The sequence below is a fragment of the Myotis myotis genome, unplaced genomic scaffold, assembly GCF_014108235.1.
Source record: "Myotis myotis isolate mMyoMyo1 unplaced genomic scaffold, mMyoMyo1.p scaffold_m19_p_6, whole genome shotgun sequence".
NCBI classification, from domain to species: domain Eukaryota; kingdom Metazoa; phylum Chordata; class Mammalia; order Chiroptera; family Vespertilionidae; genus Myotis; species Myotis myotis.
This window is the reverse complement of record NW_023416368.1, coordinates 53,073,082-53,093,367: the sequence shown is the minus strand read 5'-3', so window position 1 is coordinate 53,093,367 and position 20,286 is coordinate 53,073,082. Positions and strand designations below refer to the sequence as shown.

The window sequence follows — 20,286 nt, the reverse complement described above, 5'->3', positions numbered from 1 at the left end:
GATGCCTTGAAGGAAAGAAACTAAGATCTGCAGTAGAAAGGAATATATCCCAGTCATGGAAATGGACTGAGGGCCCTGTGGCTAAAGCATGGAAAATCAGGTGAAGAATGGGGAGAGAGGAGATGGAGAGGTAGACAGGAGCACATCGGACAGGCTATTATAGGCCTTGATGAGTCTTTAAGACTATTGGGAAATCAATGAAGGATTGCATTTCAATTTGGAGAATAAAGGTTAAGAGGAAGAGACCCCTTCCTAGATGTATCATGGGTCCCAGGCTAAATTTTTAAATCACAACATTTACCATTGTGCCCTAGTTGATTTCACTCAGTGGATAGAGCGTCAGCCTGTGGACTGAAGGGTCCCAGGTTCAACTACGGTCAAGGGCATGTACCTCAGTTGCAGGCTCGATCCCCAGCCGTGGTTGGGGAGTGAGTGCTGAGGCAACCAATTGATGTGTCTCTCACATCGATATTTCTCTCTTGTCTCCCTTCCACTCTCTCTAAAAATCTATGGAAAGATATACTTGGGTTAAGATTAACAAAAAACAAAACAAAACGGTTGCCATTGCTCACTCCTGACTGCCTCTCTACTTCCTCCCAATCCGTGTCCTAAGCCCATAGCTCTCACACCACTGTTTACTCCTCTGCATCAAGCTAGTCAGTCCCACCTTGTCTATATAAGTGCTTCCTGCTCCAAAATGCTTCTAACAAAATGCTTCTAACAATTCTGATGGAATTTTTAGATTCACATAAATATTTAGCACACAGTGGAATTGATTTAAACTAAGATGTGAGCAGCTTACCTCAAAAACAGTGTTCTCAAACTTTTTGAACCCCTTTCCATTCTTAAAATGTGTTGAGGACCACAGAGAGCTTTTATTTATATAAGTTATACCCCTCTGTATTTATCATATTTGAAATTAAAGCTGGGAAATTATTCATTTAAAAAATAACAAAAACACTATGATATGTAAACAAACATATTTTTGTGAAAAATAACTATTTTCCAAAACAGAAAGGAAACCCAGTGAAGAGAGTATCGTTTTACACTTTACAAATCTCTTTCATGTCTGGCTTCTGAGTCTCCTATCTGTTCCTGGATCAGATCTTTCGGTGTCACCTATCCTGTAGCCTCTGGAAAACTCCACTGTACGACTGTGAGAGAATGAGGGTGAAAAAGGCAAATAATGTCTTAGTTTTATCATTAAACTAGTTTTTATCATGCCAGCCCCACAAACAGTCTTAAAGATCCCATTGGTCCCAGGCCGCACTGTGAGAACTGCTGCTCTCGAAGAGGACATGCAATTTGAAAAACAAGATGCTTATTAAGTATAAAAACTCTCCTCTGAGATGGCATTTCAGGCCATCTGAAAAGTGAATGGAAAGAATTCATGCAGCCTGGCTCTAATCTATTTCTGCTTTTCCTCACTTCTCCCATATGTCTGTGTTTGAACCCATTAAATTCTCTGAAAAGTCCAAATGACTTTCAGGGTTAGCCGAGACTCTTGTGGGTGTTTAGACAATATTTGAAATTCTTGAAACATGATCTTATTGCCTTGGTTCCTGGTGTAAGGCTCACTCCCCATTCAAAGTACGTTGCGATTCCCTTGTGTCTTCCTGTGAGCATCGGTCACTCAGCTCTTATGGCACAGCCTCGCCTGGAGACTGGAGCCTCACCGTGTTTCCCTTTCAAGAGGAACTGATTTGTGAGGGGTAGCTACAGTAACAAGAGGCTTGTTCATCTCTGTGGTCTCTGCCCATTCAAAATGATATGATTTTATATTATTTTCTTATGTGGCACACAAGCTCTTTCTGAAGACAGCTAAAAAATTTTGGAATGGTGCAGCATTTACAAATGATTTGGGCTTCTCCCAGTGACAGGTGAGGAAAAACATTCCTTTAGATGAGTTTTGTTGCACTTGTCAAAAATTCATTTTCATTCCTTTTCATCACACCTTGTGCCTATAATGTAAGTTTCACCATCACTATCAGTGTGAATAAATTCTGCCCTTTTTTATTTATGTTTATCATATGTTTCTATTCATTCACTATTAAATACTTCATCTCCACCTCCCTCACAATCCTCAAAGTACATGCAGGGAGAGAAAGACCATGAGGATGATAAAAGGCTGCTAAATCTATGCTTATCTTCAAAGTAGAAACTCATCATGCGGAATTAATGTTATCGACCACTGCAGTTTATCTCCTGAGTCATTAGTAATTTCTATCTTTAAGGAGAGACATACATATGTAATTTAAAAAAAAACATTTTGAAAGGACAGCTGAAACGTCATTTGCACTTTTTCATTTGAACTGAAATTCTTCGGTTTCTCTTAAGAAAATGTCACTTATAATAAATGGTATGGGACATGTTGTATTCGGTCAGAGGTCATGAGTGACTGGCCCACAGGCCACATGCAGACCACAGATGTGTTTTCTTTGGCCTAAGTGGTGTGTGTGTGTAGGTTTTATTTTTCCTCTGAATTTGAATGCAGATACTCTGTGTTTTTTCGAAGTTAGCCCCCTCCCTATTATCTTTACACGTGGCCTAATGCATACATTTACTTTGTCAGTTTGGCCCCACTGTCAGCATTTGAATTAACAGCTCTACAACAGGTAGTCACATTAAGGAAGAACAGAAAAAATAGAAACAAATGGAACCTAAGACAATTACACTATATACTGTGACTGATATAAGAAATTGCCTAATCAAAAATTATTTAACAAAAATATATACTTTCTGATTGTTTTATTCTTAGACATATGAAAAATAACTTTAAAGATAAGTTGAAAATAACACTTTCTTGAGAGGCATACCTCAAAAATGGCATTGGTTATATAAAGATGTTTTTAATAGCTTAACATAGGAGTTAGGGTATGTGATTATGAAAGGGGCCATGTCATCCTGAAAGAGGTCATCTAGCAACAGTTTGCTTTTGAATTTTGTTCTTTTATTATTTAGAAGACTGGTTTATCTAGAAAAAAATTTTAATGAACATTTAAACAGAATTAGCCACACAACTAATTTATCAAGCGCAGCACTTGACTGCATTGGTTTATGTGGAAGGTCCCACAGCACCACCTAGTGCCTTGTATTTTACTCTGCATAATATTTTTGTAAATTAAAAAGTGCTGATCACATTTTAATATCAAATATGGCACTGATATAAATATATGGTTTAAGCAGTATTATAAATAGAATTAAACAAAGTAATTCTTACAGGTTTAATTAAATTTTTAAGTGGAACTCCAAAAATATTATGTAACAGAACTATTATAAAAGTTTACTGTTAAAAAAGTACTAATATTTTAAACTCACAACCAAAGACACCCTTTGGAAGGTTATTACATTGTATGTGATCTAATGGAGTTATTGGTAAGTTTTTATGCAAAACAGGTGCTCACTCCTTTTACTTTTTTATTTGCTGCTTTATAATAAATTAAATGTCGTTTTTTGAAGTCCATGAATTCCCACTCTTTATAGATTAAATGACAGTTACTAATACCACATACCATAGCTCTTATTAGTTGCAGACAAAGTTGTATTACCACTTTTAAAACTAGAATTTTAAGGTTTTAAAGATAGGATGTTATAAAATACTTATATATTAAAAATAAAATGAGTCAAATAAAAGAATGAGGTACACTAATATATCCTTCTATGGAAAAACCTCCAAGAAACATAGTGAAGTGAGAAAAAAATAAAGCTATGTCCAGAATACTGTGTATACTATGATTGTCTTAAGAAACCTATGAATTTGCATAATTTAAAGGGACTAGGTGGTTGGATTCTGGCATATTATTTTCTTCTCTGGAAGGAGTCTCAGGGAACTGTTAATATCTCTGGAGACAATGGGATGCTAGAAAATTTCACGTTTTATTTTTTATTCTATACAATTAAAACTTTTCTAATCAAGTTCATGGATTACTATAAGATCAACAAGGGTTCTTTGAGTATTAATATTATGAGCTATTTTTTCTTGTAATATTTCTCTGTATTAAAAACAAAGCCTTTTTTAATTAAAAAAAAGAAGAAGCCAGCATTATGAAACATGGTAAGCATCTATTTTATAGGCATATCGTTTCAGAAGGCTTTATGGCGCATTATTTTTTATTGTGGGGTATATAAGTTCCAAAAAGGTAGAGAATTTTGTCGCATTTATCACACTGTTTTCTTGACTTGTAAAATAGTATCTGGCACATAATAAGTGCTCAGTAAATAAGTATTGAATGAGTGAATGAATAAGAACATACCACATTGTGTCCAAATCTATATAGTAATGGGATGTATTATGGTAGAATTTTACTCTATTTGCATATACATAAATATATATACATTTGCATTCTTATATCTAATGTCATTTAAAACATGAACACTGATAGGTGTTATTTTAAAGTTTATAATAACAAACGGATTCAATTATACTTAGAGATGTTTGTGTTATTATTCCTCTCCCCCTTTTTTGGCCTATTTTTAATAAGACTTTGTGCTTTTATGTTAGCTGTATTTGGAACTTGGTCATAATGAAACTCTATCTAAATGTTTACTAAAGATTAGTACTCTCATCATTTTCTTTCTATATTTTAGTTATTGATAATTCTATCATAGGACCTAAATGGTTGCTACTTTAAAGTTCCTGCGATCACTTCTATTAATCACAAAATGCTAATTACTCATTGTTAAATATACTCAATTCCTAATTACATATTTAAAGCTTCATGACATTTTATAGCTACCTGTTAGTGAAAATCCATTTATAGGCATAATCTATACTGCTTTATTTTAAACATACAATGGTTCTTACTGATGTGTGCATCAGTTCTTTAATTGTCAGTGTGTAGAAGTTGCCCTCTACTGGGGAACTAGAAAAATTATGTTGGCATAGATTTCAGTTTCCTTAAAGATGCATAGTTAAATTCATTGATGTGTTTTTTCAGATGATCACTTCTTGCTCGCTGGCACGTTTAAATTCCCAAGATATTGAAGTGGTCAGCAGAGTACATTTAAAAATAAGTATCTGATGTGAATAATATACCTACAGCCATTTCTGGGTGGAAACATTGTCTATTCCTTCTTAAAAACTCCTTAGTGACAACACCCATTAGTGTAGCTCCTGAAGTAATTGCGTAGGAATGAGTCTTTGCTGAAACATTAAGGAGAATTCCCTGTATATAATTATACAAGCAAAAATGAGTCAGGACTGTTTTTAGAAATTCATCATGGGAATTTTGAAATAAAAATCTAAGCACTAAAAATTGTTTTTGCTACCTCCTTTGCATTTTCCTGGGTCATAATAGGAAATTTGATTATGTAGAAATGATTTACTTGTATTAATTATTGAACTTTTTGCACCAAAAAGTTACATGATCATAAAGTGGCAAAGCCTGTTTACCGGTTCTAATAAACTGACAAGGCATTGTTCTTCCTCACCTCCTTCGTGTTCTTCCTTCTGCCTCCAGGAATTGTCAGACTGTGGGCAGCGCTGGCCTAGAGAGAGCCTAGAGAGGGCCACTGATATTTAATAAAAATAAATACATTATTAAGGAGAAGCCTGTTTAAATTGGCCATTGATGGTAGTGGGGAGGGGTCAGGATAGAAGACTCACAAAATTTAGCCTGAATGAGACTCCTCCTGCCTCCCCCTTGGTGGTGGTGGTGGTGGGGTGGGGGATGTGGACCAACGGTGCTCCTGTGAGGAACAGACCTTTATTAGGAGCACTGTTAATCCATGCCCTTCCCCTAACTGAAACCTCTCTGAATCACGAAGTTCAGGGCCAGTTTCCTAAGCTGCAGGAATGGCTCTGGCTAAGGAATAGTATTAAAACGACGAGGAAATCAGACCACTGATATATGAGACGAGGCAAGTGGAGTGCAGCTGTCTCCATTCATTTTGTCCATCTTTACCCTCAGTATTGATCGTCACAGCTAGGTCTAACAGCAGCGTGTGCTGTCATTTAGACACATCCACGAGGAATGGTCGCGCTGTGCCAAACCCGCTCATTTCACATGCATAGGCACAGGCTGGCCCTTTTGTTTGTGTAAAGGTCTCTTAGGAGTTTGAATACTAGTTTTGATTAAACCATTATTTTGAATGTCTTCTTTACAAGAAAATCATTTTACAATTTTCTAGAAGTTTATTTTGCCATCTAGAGGCCTGCATTAAACACACCTTCCCCAAATCTCCCACTTTTCATCACCCCCTTTTCTATCCTCGGTGGTCCTCCTACTCTCCCTCTCCCCCATCTTCCACAGCTCTACCTTGCTTTAGCAAAATTTTGCAAAAAAAGTTCTTCCATAGCCTTGTTAGCAGTTTATGAGCACCTGTTTCATGATTTGATTTTCTTCATAAAACCCTTCTATAATCTGTTCTAATTTTATTATCTATGTCGTATTTTTTTCTTTATCCATATGCTAAATAACGGTGCTGAGTGACAGTTTTCAGGTCCTCCTATGTGAGTTTTGCTCTACTCAGCTGGTTTATGAGAATCAGTGGGGTATCAGAAATGAAGAACCGGGCAGGGAATTCAAGACACTGTGCTAGTCTTAGTGTTTCCACTAACTGAGGCTGTGAGAGACACCACCCTTGGGCCTAACTCCACAGTCTGTAAAATGAGATAACAAATTATCCCTAATATTTCTTTCAACTAGAATTCTCTGCTATCTCTGAATTCTCAAAGAACTCTTAACCACATAATGGTAGAGAGGATTCTGGAGCCAGACCACTGGCTTGCTTCCCATTCTCCCACCTATACCTTAGGGCAAGCATGTCAAACTCAAAGGCCGGTGGCTGACCAGCTTCGAGTTTGACATGCTTGCCTTAGGGATTTCATGCACTTCTTTCTGCACACCTCAGTTTTCTCTTCTGTAAAATGGGAATCATAATGGCACCTTTCTCCCAAGTTTGTTGAGAGAATGAAGAACATAGAACAGTCCCTGGCACACACAGAGAAGGCATTAAATGTCAACATCTCATCATTATTCCAAGCATAAGCATTTTCAAGCAGTTCAGAAGATGTGTATTTCTCATCAAATAGATATGCTGCTCCCTGAGGGATATACTTGTGGGCACACTTTCAGGCATTCGTTTGTGCAGCAGAATGTTTATTGAGTGCCTAATATGTGCCAGGTACCATTCTGTTGCAGGCATCACTGGGAAAAATGGCAGAGACACATTAAATCATTTAGCCAATGGGTGATAAATATTCAGTGCTACTCTGGTGGCCTGAGCGAGTTACTTGGTGCATCCTTTTCACCACTGGCAGATTGTGTTGTGATCTTTTGAAATTTCTATTACATATTTGGTATCAATTTTCTACCATCCATTTCCTGAATATCTTAAGTTTCCTACTTTCCTCCTCTTTTTTTTTTTAAACTTTTCTTCCCTTTGGACCATCTCTTGACCTCTCAACAATTGTTTTTATCCCTTTGGCTAGGGTTCTGCCTCCTGGCACTTCCTACAGCTTAGCCAAGGTCTCTATAAGCCACTTGTTCCTCAACTATAATATTGGGAAAATCAACTTATTTATTGGAATTTTAAATTAGATAATGTGTGCAAAGCATTTAGCATCCTTTCCAGTACATAAAAGACCTAAATAAATATTGGCAGTTGTTAGAATGGTAGCATTTGGTATCACTGAAGCAGTGATTCTGAAGCAGGGCATACCATAAGCTTCTATGTATATAGAAGGTTCCAGCTCTGGGAACCTTGGTTACCCATTGGATTATATGGAACCATTAGTTCACATTTTAAGAGAGCTGTGCTTCTTGTGTACAATGCTTGTTGTGCTGCTAATAATCCTCAATAGCCTGCCCCATGGATTCCCAGGGAAAATGGAACTGCAACACATCAGATTGTAGCCGAGTGCCCACCATGGAGACCTCAGGCTGAAACGAACCCTTGCAAATATTTCCTCAGCCATAAAAGCTTATGTAACAAAAAAGAAACTTTGACTTAATTCCTTTTGCTGCCTTTTTGGTCTCATGTATACTCTATAGATAAGCATTTTTAAGAAGCTTCTTCAGAAAATTATTGCGTATTAAATCTAAAAACTTAGAAGACATCAAATTTCAAATTGTTATCACTCTTAAGCTGGATAGAAGAAAGCCAAGTTAATTGTTAATAGTTCTAATAAAGCTCTGTGAGTTTATAGAGTCTGAAAAGATTCACTTTTTCAGTTAAAAGGTAATAAGAGAAATTGTAAGTTTCAACCCTGTTTTCAACTGTAACATGTCACAGTAGTAGTTCTGAGTAGTACTGTATATGGTATTTCTCGTTCATGTTCTTGCACTTACCCTTTTTCTCTTGTATAGCGCTGGATGTTAGGGGCCTCAGTTCCCCCATGTTCTGCCTGCTATCCAGCATCCTTCACTTCCCCTCCCACTGGTACTTCCCTTTGCTTCCATCACCTTCAGCAAAGAGAACCGTCTTCAGATTAGAAACAGCAAATATTGGCCAAAGGAAAGTAGGCTCAGGATAAGCAGGCTCTATCTGCTGGCCTAGACACATTACCTCACAGGGTGCTGAGAAAATGAGACTGCCGAATGGCTGGTTTTAAAAAATCATAAAGAAAGGAAGTAGCATCAGCAGCTGGCCATGTGCAAATGTCACTGCAAATATCAAAAACAGGAAGACAGTAGATTTTACACACTATTAATTGGTCATTTGTTTCCAGCCCAGAGAAAAATTAAAGAATGAATCATTAAGAAGTTGTGTTATAAGCAGTTACAAAGGAACAGACTATGTTGCTTAGAAGCCAGCATATGTTCACGAGAAATCACACCATTAAAAATAAAAGTTTGTTATACTATCATTTCTTTTTTAAATATAACTGCTACTCTAAAACAATACTTCAGAGCCAGGTCCGAACTACAGCCCTTGAGCCATATTTGACCATGACATTTGTGTACTTACTGTCTGGCTGCTTTCCAGCTCTGCCAGCAGAGTTGAGTAATTGCACTGGTCTGTATGGCCGGTAAAGCCTGGAATAAATATCTGGGCCTATACCGAATAGGTTTGCCTACCCCTGCTCCAGAGTCTGAATTTTAATGAGCTTACAAATTACCTGGAAATCTTGTCAAAAATATAAATGATGATACAGTAGGGCTAGGTGGGGTCTGAGAGTCAGCAGTTCCTGACAGGCTTGCAGGTGAGGCCCATGCTGCTGTCCACAACCACAGTTCAGTCTAGCCAGGACCTAGATTCCAAACAGACATGTGTATCCGTTCCCCCATTTAGAGAGAGAGAGAGAGAGAGAGAGAGTTCTGAGTTGGAAATCACTTTCACTGGTTAGACTCTTAACTCATTTGAATCATCGTGTCTAAGGAGAGCTAGAGGATCAGTGTCATCTTAGAGAGACGTTTTCTGGGTGATTTAAAAAATGATCATCTAATGATCATTTCCTTATATAAGGACATTGGCTCAGTGGTGATATTTGAAGGGAATAAGAATGAGCTTGATAACTCTAATCTATAATAATAAAAGCATAATATGCTAATTTAGACCGAATGTCCTTCAGCACTAAGCCGGGGCTGCAAGGGAAGCCCGGGTCCTGGGTGCCTGCCGGTGGCCGGAAGGAAGCCTGGGTCCCGGGTGCCTGCTAGCGGCCAGAGGGAAGCTCAGGTCCCAGGTTCCAGAGGGAAGCTCAGGTCCTGGGTTCCAGAGGGAAGCTGGTGCCGGCAGCCGGGGGAAGGAAGGCCTACTCTTGCACGAGTTTCGTGCATCAGGCCTCTAGTATTTAGATAATAACAACAGGGTCGGTCTGCTGGACATTTACTCTGTTGGAAGACAATTCTCCACATGTCTCTCACATTTCTATATATCTCATGAGCAGGCACTGATTGCCCATGGTTCCCAATTATTTTTTCAAGGATGTTTGTATAGTGAACAGCCCTGAGAGAGAGAAATACCATCTCCCTCTGGAGCAAAGGGCGTGCATACTTTCTGCCATTATAAAAGATTCAGGTTCCTAAACTCCACATCCCCTTCCTATAATGCAACCCACTGTGTGTGCAGGCATCTGTCTGAGCCCAACTGCACCACCCCCTTAACTTGGAGGCAAGGGGAACTGAGGCCAACATCATGCTTAGGCTGCTTGCTCTGCTATGAGAAATAAAGTCCTTTGGCTCTGACCCAGGCGTCTCCTGTCTTCTTCCAGCATCCACGAAACAGCGGTAGGCCTACCTGTCATCTTCAGAGTTTGGTAAAACCTCAGCACCTTCACAGTTTTAGAGACCCTCTCCCAACAGCCACAGCACAGGTTTCCAATCACTGACTTTCCCCTTTCCCTGAAACTGTCTTCCCTGACTTGATTTTATTTTTTAAATATATTTTTATTGATTTCAGAGAGGAAGGGAGAGGGGGAAAGGGATAGAAACATCGATGATGAGAACCATTGATCAGCTACCTCCTGCACGCCCCACACTGAAGATCGAGCTTGCCACCCGGGTATATGCCCTGACCCGGAATCGAATCTTGGTTCATAGGTCAACGCTCAACCACTGAGCCCTGCCGGCCCCACCTGTGTTCCCCTCATTTTAGTAAAACCCTTCACTTTATGCTTAACATAGAAAATAGAAGCTCTTCAATGAAAGTCCCATCCACTTTCTGACATGAAGCATACAAGTCTGTCTTCTTCTCCACCCAATCTATCCTTTGCTCTCTTTGTTCAGTGAAAGGTGTCAACCCTTCCAGCTGTGCCCTGGAACTCCTTCCCTGTTGCCTCCTCAGGTAACAGGCACAGTCCCTTCTCTTCACAAAATCTCTATTCCCCTGCCTCCTCTTGGCTCCTTTTTATAAAATTTTTAAAATCCACAAGTTTCTCCTTTTAAAGCAAAGCAAACAAACAACAATACAGTCATGAGAGACAACTCCAGGGCTTCCCAGAAACTTTTCTGGAGTTTTGTTTAAAATTTCACCGCAAAACGACTGAAGTTTTATGTGCTTAGGAGACTCTGGAATCCTTTTCCCTCGGTACCATGCTGTCTGACACATAGTGAGTACTCAGGAAATGCTTGTTTAACTAAATGTATGTCCCCGAGACAAGCCAACTACCATTCCTGCAATGGGGTCACCACATCCAGGAAGAGGGATTCTTAGCTGTGCAGACTCAGAGACTCGCTGCCATTAGCGTCCCCCAGGGTGGTTGTGTGCTGGGAAACAAACATGTCAGCGAGTGAGTGCGTCTCTTCCTATCAGAAACCCTGCTTGGGAAACAAACTTGCTATTCACCATTTTCCTGGCAAGCATGGACACAGACGCGAGAGGATTACCTGGACGCCCTCAGTGGCGGGCGTGGCCTAGCGGAAATAGTCTGATGCAGCTGTCTTCACTGCAGTGCACTATGCCTGGTAAATAAACCAGAGTGCTCATGCCCGCTCCTCCTTCCCTGACGGAGCCGTGAACATACTGAGAAAGGGGTTTACTCTGTGAAGGTATGGTTTTACAGAGCCAAGTACAGAAGGAGGAGGGGAAAGAGCCCTCACCCACCCATCACCCAGCACCTTCTTTCCAAATGCCCTTCTGTAGGCTCCTAATGCCTCTTTCTTTCTTCTATAAAGTTCACTCAGCTATATATTTTTTCACCCATGTTTATCAGGTCATGGTCTCTGAAGACCATAGACCCTGGCTGTTTTGTTCAAATGTAGGTAGGTATCTCCAAAATCTTCCCTGCCAGCCCTTTATGATTTATTGTTTAGGCTACGCTGGCCAGTCTCACTCATTACATATTGGTTTGACATAATTTCATGCTTGAGGAATAAACTTTGCTCTAACTTTTTAAGATAGCCTATATACTGACCACAGGACAAAATGTGAGACAACCTAGAAATCTCAATTAGCATTAATCTTTTTTTCCTTATTTTTTTTTAAAGAGAGCTTTGCATCAAATATAAATACAAGGTTCAGAGTAAAGGAATTGCCAAAGTATAATTCTCAAAAGTTGAAAACAGCCCTAACCGGTTTGGCTCAGTGGATAGAGTGTCGGCCTACAGACTAAAAGGTCCCAGGTTCGATTCCGGCCAAGGGCATGTACCTTGGTTTCGGGCACATTCCCAGTAGGGAGTGTGCAGGAGGCAGTTGATCGATGTTTCTCTCTCATCGATGCTTCTAACTCTCTATCCCTCTCCCTTCCTCTCTGTAAAATATCAATAAAATATATTTTACAAAAAAAGTTGAAAACACGACTTTCTTACAAACATAGAATGAAAACACACCAAGCATTTATTTAACTGAACAATGAGGGAACCAGCAGGATGGTAAAGTTGGTTTCAAGGAGATTATAGAAATGAGGATCCATCAGAAAAGCATAGCAAAATAACTTTGCTCGTAACTACAGGGCAATAAAAACATGTTTTTTTTCTACTAAACATAAATTACTTCTATCCCAACAGGACAAAACTTGATATGTTAATATGAACTGTCATAGGCTCTAATCAATAGTAAATAGAAGTCAAACAAAGGTATATGCTCTAATAAAATAACCCTTGCGCTGGCCTATTGGACCATGCTCCAGGATGGCATAGAAAGGACGTGCAGTCCTGTTAGGGGCTTATTTCCAAGTTTTGGTCAATTTTTATTAAGGGAGTGCTGTGGACTCTGAGATTCATTTGGATGAGATAATGTCTTCAGAGAGGCTCAGAACCCTTCCCCAGGAGGGACAATGGGAGGGCCTGGGACTTTTAGCCTGGAGAAGACCGAGTGTGGGGACCCAAAAGCTCACTTCACCATTATTCTTAAATGTGTAAATGTAGCCTTAAAAAAATTATAATTTTAGAGTGCAGAGATTTTATTTACACTATTCAAAAGCAGCAGTTAAAAGGCCACTTGAAGAACAAAATAAACACAGAAAGAAAACAGAAACAGGCTCATAGATACAGCGATCAGCCTGATAATTGCCATGGAGGTGGATGGGGGCTGGGTGAAAAAGGTGAAGGGAGTAAGAAATACAAACTGATAGTTATACTATGTAATAACTATGCATGATGCTAAGTTGGTACTTGAGTTTTCAGGGGGAACACTTTGTCAATTATGTGATTGTATAACCACTATGCTATACACCTGAAACTAATATAAAATGATATTGAAAGTCAGCTGCAATCTAAAACTAAAATTTTAAAAGAAAAGCCATCACAAGGAAGGAGAGGGACAAGACATGCCCTAAGTTTCTCCAAGCGGAAGACGGGCAGCAATGGGAATGGTTTGGTGTCAGTATAACAAAGAGCTTCCTCCTTGTCAAAGAGCTCCAGCCATGGCAGTATGTGCCTGGAGAGCAAGGACATTGTCTCCCTATGCAGTGGTCGGCAAACTGCGGCTAGCGAGCCACATGCGGCTCTTTGGCCCCTTGAGTGTGGCTCTTGCACAATATACCACGTGCAGGCGCACACGTACAGTGCGATTGAAACTTCATGGTAATAACATGCGCAGAAGTCGGTATTTTGTGAAAGAGCCACACTCAAGGGGCCAAAGAGCCACATGTGGCTTGCGAGCCGCAGTTTGCCGACCACTGCCCTAGGGATCTCTGGCAAAGGTTCAGCCATCACACCCACAGAGCAAGAAGAGAGACAGTCAAAGGGTGTCAGACATCAGATGAGGACTGGACCAGGGTAGGTCTGAGATCCCTTGCAAAACTGAGACTCTGTCATTCTGTAGACCTTGAGTTATTGCCTTTTAATTAAAAACTTAAAGCACCTTTCCTAAGGCTTGACATTCAATATCCTGGAGACGAAAGCCTAAGGCAGCCGTGGGCAAACTACGGCCAACAGATCCGGCCTGTTTGAAATGAATAAAACTATTGAAAAAAAAGACCATACCCTTTTATGTAATGATGTTTATTTTGAATTTATATTAGTTCACACAAACACTCAATCCATGCTTTTGTTCCGGCCCTCCGGTCCAGTTTAAGAACCCATTGTGGCCCTCGAGTCAAAAAGTTTGCCCACCCTTGGGCTAGAGCATCGGTCAGCTCACGGAAGAGTCTGGGGTTCTATTCCCGGTAAAGGGAGTATACCTGGGTTGCACGGTGCAATCCCTGGCCCAGGTCCGGGTGAGTGCAGGAGGCAACCAATAGATGTGTCTCTCTCATGTTGATGTTTCTCCCTTTCTCTCTTCCTCCTCCTTTCCTTCCACTCCCTAAAAATCAATGGAAAAAAATATCCTCAGGTGAGGATTAACAACAAGAAAAATATTATGATTCACTTCAGTTTTGCCTTTTTACAAGTCCTGCTGTTGAGAGAAGTACTTTCACAGTTTTGTTGTTTTGGTTGTTACTTGGGAGTTTGTGGTAAGGGGGTCTTGGGTTTGTATTTTAATGGACTAAATCTCAGTGTCTCAGATTTGATGCTTTTCCCCTCTCCACTAAAGTCATTGAAATATATTCACCCAGTCATTCACATCAGAGGTGTAAATGGTTTTTCTGAAGGTTTTTTAAGAGACAGTCAAAGCCCATCACTTTGTGACTTGAATTCTTCAGGTATTTTGATCAGAAAGCTTAACAAACCCTCCCAACTGCAAGGATGCTAAAACTATGTTTTGACCTTGACTCTGCCCGGGGGGGGGTGGGGGGGGTGGGTATTGACATCTTTTGCTAGAAGTAGTGCTCATCCACCACGTCTTGGTTTTAGCCATTGGTGTAGAATTTACTTGGGAAAGAGAAAGGAGAAGCAATCAAATTGAGCCTTCAGAGTGTGAGGGAAAATAACAAGTTTATATGACTTTGCAGCTCCCAATGGTTGTTGCTGCTATAGTTTAAATTTTTAGGTCACCTTTTTTGTCATTGATATTTGCAAAAACCTGACTTAAAAAGTGCATCAGCCATGTCACACAAAGGCTTATTTCTCCATTTGTTTCATGTCATCAAAAAGACATAACAAGTATAAAGCTCCTCTCAGGTTTAGTCTTAAAATATAACCCTGAGGAAACGGTAAGATTGCAAAGATTTTACTTACACCACTCAGGACCCCAGGCTCTGGAGTCGAGAAGCTAAAGATTGAATTTCCAGCATTGCCTCTTTTTATTTCACTCAGTATCTTTGAGTCTCAGTTTCCTTCCCTAGCAGGTAGAGAAATGATAGTACCTAGCTCATAGGGTTGTTGTGAAGATTATATAATGTAACAGACACTAACCAGTGGTTCTCAACCTTCCTAATGCCACGATCCTTTAATACAGTTCCTCATGTTGTGGTGACCCCAACCATAAAATTATTTTCATTGCTACTTCATAACTGTAATTTTGCTACTGTTATGAATCGTAATGTAAATATCTGATATGGTATATGTGTTTTGCGATGGTCGCGACCTACAGGTTGAGAACCGTGCAAGCCCTCAGACATCTTAAGTTCCTCATAAATGTTAGCTATTATTATTCTAGTACTAACTCTAATGGCTTCACCAAACCTTAATTATGGAGCTATTGTCCGGATTAATGACATCGTGGCCAAATCATTCCCTTATACAGCTGCAAAGCAGGTTTCGGCATTGTGTAACAATTCATTCTTAGCTAATGAACTTGAACAGCCATTTTTGAGAAAATAATGAGGAATCTTGAATCTAGAATTAGAAAATGCATCCTATTTGCCAGGAACTTTTCAGGAACAAATATCTAACTATTTTAGGAACAAATATCCTAAGTCCTTGGGAGAACTGCAAAGAACCTACTGTGTGTTGGTGACTATACACTTGAAATGTCCGGGCAGGAAGAACTGCAAATCATAGTGCTTTGCCTCCCAGAATAAGGTCCTGTCTAAGAATAGGTTGTCAACTAGAGACCAAGGTCATACAGCAACTGATCACTGCCTGCATGCCTCAGTGGGACTCTAGAAAACTGCACTGGCCACTCAAATGTCCTCCCCGGGGACCAGGGGTGTAGTGGAGTCAGCTCTGGGTTGGGAGTTGGACAAAGCAGGCTTGAGTCCAGGCTTCGCCATTTATTTTCTGTGTGACTTTGGTCTGGTTGCTTGGCTTTTCTCAACCCTAGTTTCCTCATCTGTGAAATGCAGCTATTTTATAACCTAACTCCTTCAAGAGGTCAAATTGTAAATGTGCATAAAAGTGCTGAAGCCAAATGCCATTAATAGTACTGGTATTATTACTATTACTAATACCATGCCACTATTGCAAAGGAAAATAAATGGGAACAGGAAGAACATGGGTCCCTGTGTACTACATATGACACCAGTATGACTCCTCAAACACAAGGCAAATATCCTCAGAGTGGTGATGAGACTCAACCTTCTTCCTGGCTGAAAACCCTTATCCTATGACAGATATACTACCTGTGTCTCAGTAGTATTATTAATGTATTGATAATCCAAAATTCACGGTAATATGTTTCTATTCTATTTTTTATCTGAATTTAAGTGAGTTGACAACAGAAAAACTGGTTAGGTTATAAACTAAGTCATATCCGTTGTCCATATACTAAATTATTTACCAACTCATTACACCCTCGCTTTAAGTTCTTCATTTGTTCGCCATTTGTTGATCAGATCCCAAGCTCCCTCTCCTGACCTGCAAGGCCTTTGGTGATCTGGTCTCTGGCTCTTCCACTTGATGCTTTCTTCTCACCCTGCTCAACTTTTCATAGTTTTGTGGATGCCCTTCCCTCTTCCTGAAATATCCTTACCCCTGTCTGCTGGATCCGTTTCCATTAATTCTTATAATTAATGGAACAATGCCTGGCCTATAAGTGGACATTCAATAAATGTTTAAACAAATTGACTTGAAATCCGATGGCTCCTACATAGACTGAAACAAGCGAGTATTTTTGTTTCCACTTGGCCTTGTAAAGTCTGGAATTCCTACTAAAGTCTGAATGTATTCTACATCATCGAAAGGCAATAGCTCTTATAAATTATTTTGCACATGTAGCTCTCCTAAATGTGCCAATGAGAACCTGTTTCATAGACACTAATGGAGTTGATAAGCCACAATATACGTTTTAGTAAACAAATAGGTTAAATATATAGTATAAATTAAAATGCTGTATTCCCTATTGTCCATTGCAAAAGTTTGCACAATCAAGAAGCATGTGTTCTATCATTTAACAATAAAACAGGCATATATGTGAATATTCACAGGAGTATACTCCTAAGAAAGTCATGATAGCAATGTTCACATAAGATAGGCCAGCCCCTCTGGGGCCACGTCCAAAGGATTGTAGTAACTAATGACAAAAGGACTTCCTACAGGATTTCTTTCCCAAAAGTAAATGCAGAAGTACCGTCCATAGATCCTGGGCAGAGTATACTCTCTGTCTGTCTGCCTGTCTCCCTTCTCTCTCACACACATGCACACGGACTCTTTGGGATTTTAAAGTTCCAAGTAGAATTCATTAATAAAAATATGAAATGTGTTTTGTTTTATAAATCATAGTGAAGTGTGGAGAGATAAAGGAAGAACTAAGGGGCGAATAATCATCTCCTGCTTTCCACTAAAACCTGTCAGTTCACTTCCAATTCAAACACCTGGTTTAAAAGATTTATCTACAAGAAACCTAAAAGTTTGTATCCTGCCTCATCGACAACAGCCTCAAACTGTTCCTTGTCATCTCAGAAAACAAATCTTTTGCTCCTTCCTGCCTAGGGGAGGCCGAGGGACGGAGGTGGTCCTGTGTGGCCGAATTAGATGAAAGACTTGCCTTCCACCATGGAGACATGGAGTCTAATCAAGCGAAATGAGTTCTGAGATCCCAGCTCATTTCCTAGGGGAGATCAGTTCGCATTACAAAATCATGGCATCTCATTCATCACAACTGACTCGGTCTTTGCTCAGGAGAGAACCCCAACTGGGACTAAACCACCTGTCTTCCCTTGCAAAGAGGCACTTTATCTGAGGTAGAGCTGAAAGCCTGGGAGTGAGAAAGCTTGCCAGCTTCCACCCGAGTGATACACATGCAACGTGGAAGGCAACTTAAGTTTTGCAAAGGAAGATGAGTTTAAGGAAGATTGGTGGTTGTGGTTTTAAAGATGCCAGATACAAATAATTGTAACAGAGATACTATGGCATTATGGTGGAGAGAGCCAAGATTGGGGCTCCCTTTTCTTTATCTCCTAGGTTTTATTAAAGGATAAGCATTTCCATGCATCAGAGTTTAAAATGGCAAAGAAAGTGTGCTGATTTCTATGCTGATAAATGATCATCATCTCTTTTATTTCTTTCAGGGCATTGTTATAACACCCCTGCTACTGCTGCTTTTTGTGAGTATTTTGATGTTGTCTTTAATATCTTTTATTAAAAGCCATCTACAATCCTTGAAGAAAGGCCATTAAAATAGAATTGAAATTTGAATCACTTTGTATGATTTTGCATCACATTTTGAACTGTTCTCCCATTTGAGCTGTACCAAGTAATAACATGTGGACCCAAAGGATCTCTGTAGCCTCATGATCCAAGGCCAGTGTCAGGGCCCAGTTATTAAGCCTCCAACTCCTGGCCAAGTCATGAATTACTAGAAATTAGTGACCTGTGACTAGGTCACAAATGTACTGCTCTTTATTTTTCCATTAGTAAAAACAAAGTGATTGCTAGTGGCCCAGTATTTGATAGAAAGAGCCTTGGACCCAGAACCAGAGGAAGCTTAGGTTCCAAGGCTGACAATAACCGGCTTCCCCACTTTGGGGAATACTGCCTCAATTTCTTCATCTGTAGAATGGGAAGCAATATTACCTACCCCAGTGTGCCTCCCAGGAATAATGAAATGTGCTTTAGAAATAAAATAAAAAATACAAGCTACTGATTAACTAAACAAAAATTGTACAGAAAATAAGAAATGCTAATTAGCTGTCTTATTTCTTTTGGTACTAAGCATATGAGAAATTAGATGAAAAATTATAACAGAAATTAATGTTATCTCATGCTGAGAAAAGCATATGTAATCATGAGTGATACCTAAAATATTTTATGAACTGTGCATTTTTCATACACACATCTCCCAAATATAAATCACTCCACTGATCACTGCAATGGAGGGGGTGTGTTTCTGGGAGTGAAATGTAGCTGTTTAACTAGCACTGTTTGTCAGTGAATTAAAACTATGGGGAAAATTTATTTAATTATAGGGTAATTACCCAAGTTGGAATTCAATTAGAGTAATAGAGTGAGGGACTTCATTTCTTACAAGCTGTGCAGGAAGTGGAGGGGGAGAGATACTACTAAACAGTTGGATTCTGCATCATTCATGAAAGACATTACCTTTAAGTGCGAAGGCCCAGCCTTCCCTTCCCTTTTCTTTTCTCCTGAAATGCTGGCTTCCTTCTGACCAGGTTAGAGGAGTCCAATAATCAGATTACTTCTCTGAGCATAATGAACCTCATTCATTTGGACTTCACCAGTTCAGAATTTGCAGCGAGTCCACTTGAAACTGAAGTGAATATTGATTTGCATTTGTTTGAAATACAAGACTTGGTATGTACCTACCTGCTCACCAGATGTGAGGGCCTGGGATCATCCCTCGGTGTTGTTTCTGAGACAAGGGCACAGCTTCCCAGGAGCATCCCCTGCATGCACAGCACAGGCCAGCCTGCAGTCCTGCTGCAGTGGACCAGAGGACTAGTACAGAGCCAGGTATCTGGTTAGTGTATAGCAAATGGCTGTGTAGCCCAGGTTTTCTCCACTGCAGAAGAATAAAGAGTGGCATCTCTAACTCATGTGACTCTTAAGAAAATCTGGGGGAAATCATAGCTGCAGCTACAGGGCTGAGACCTATGGTAGCACTTTTGAGAATCTCAGAGGCTGGAATCTCTGGGGCCCCATTTCGGCTCATGACTAAAGAACTAGAGGAGTACTTTCCTCCTCTCCTTCCCATCTCCACGCCATAGAGATTTTCTCCATGGATTAATAATATGGCATCATACTATTGCAAGCTTCCCCCCTCTCTTGGACCCACAGACTTGTGAGCTTTAGTTGGTTCAGCATTTTAAAATAATAGAACATCAAGAGTAGTGAAAGAAACCCCAAGACCCTGAACTTTAAAAAGTGTAATGTTTCCCCCTGAGCTACCTGGGCTGTCCCAATAGGTTGTCACAGGCATCATCACCCAACATTGATAGACACTTTTACTATGTTCTATGACTTTAACTCGCATGCACAGTATATAGCACTTTTGTCTCTTTAAGTTGTCATGCAATTTACAAACAATGGGCATTGCTTAAACACTTGGGTTACCAGGCCTCATTTCCTGAGCAGGAAAAAAACCCGAGCAACTTAAAATATGATCACATTCCATAAAAGATGTAGTGTTGTTTTTATCAACACCCCTGTTATGAGTTAAGTTGTATCCCTCAAAAAGACATGCTGA

At 39.8% G+C, this 20,286-nt stretch overlaps 1 protein-coding gene across 4 annotated transcripts in view; it reads left to right on the top strand.

The window, feature by feature from the left end:
• SLC10A7 (solute carrier family 10 member 7) overlaps nt 1-20,286 on the top strand; it is a 194,909-nt gene that overhangs the window by 127,917 nt on the left and 46,706 nt on the right. For all 4 annotated transcript variants that reach the window (XM_036312951.1, XM_036312949.1, XM_036312950.1 and 1 more), the window contains one exon: nt 18,152-18,187. In XM_036312951.1, the coding sequence (XP_036168844.1) occupies nt 18,152-18,187 (36 nt within the window). The remainder of the gene's footprint in view (nt 1-18,151; nt 18,188-20,286) is intronic.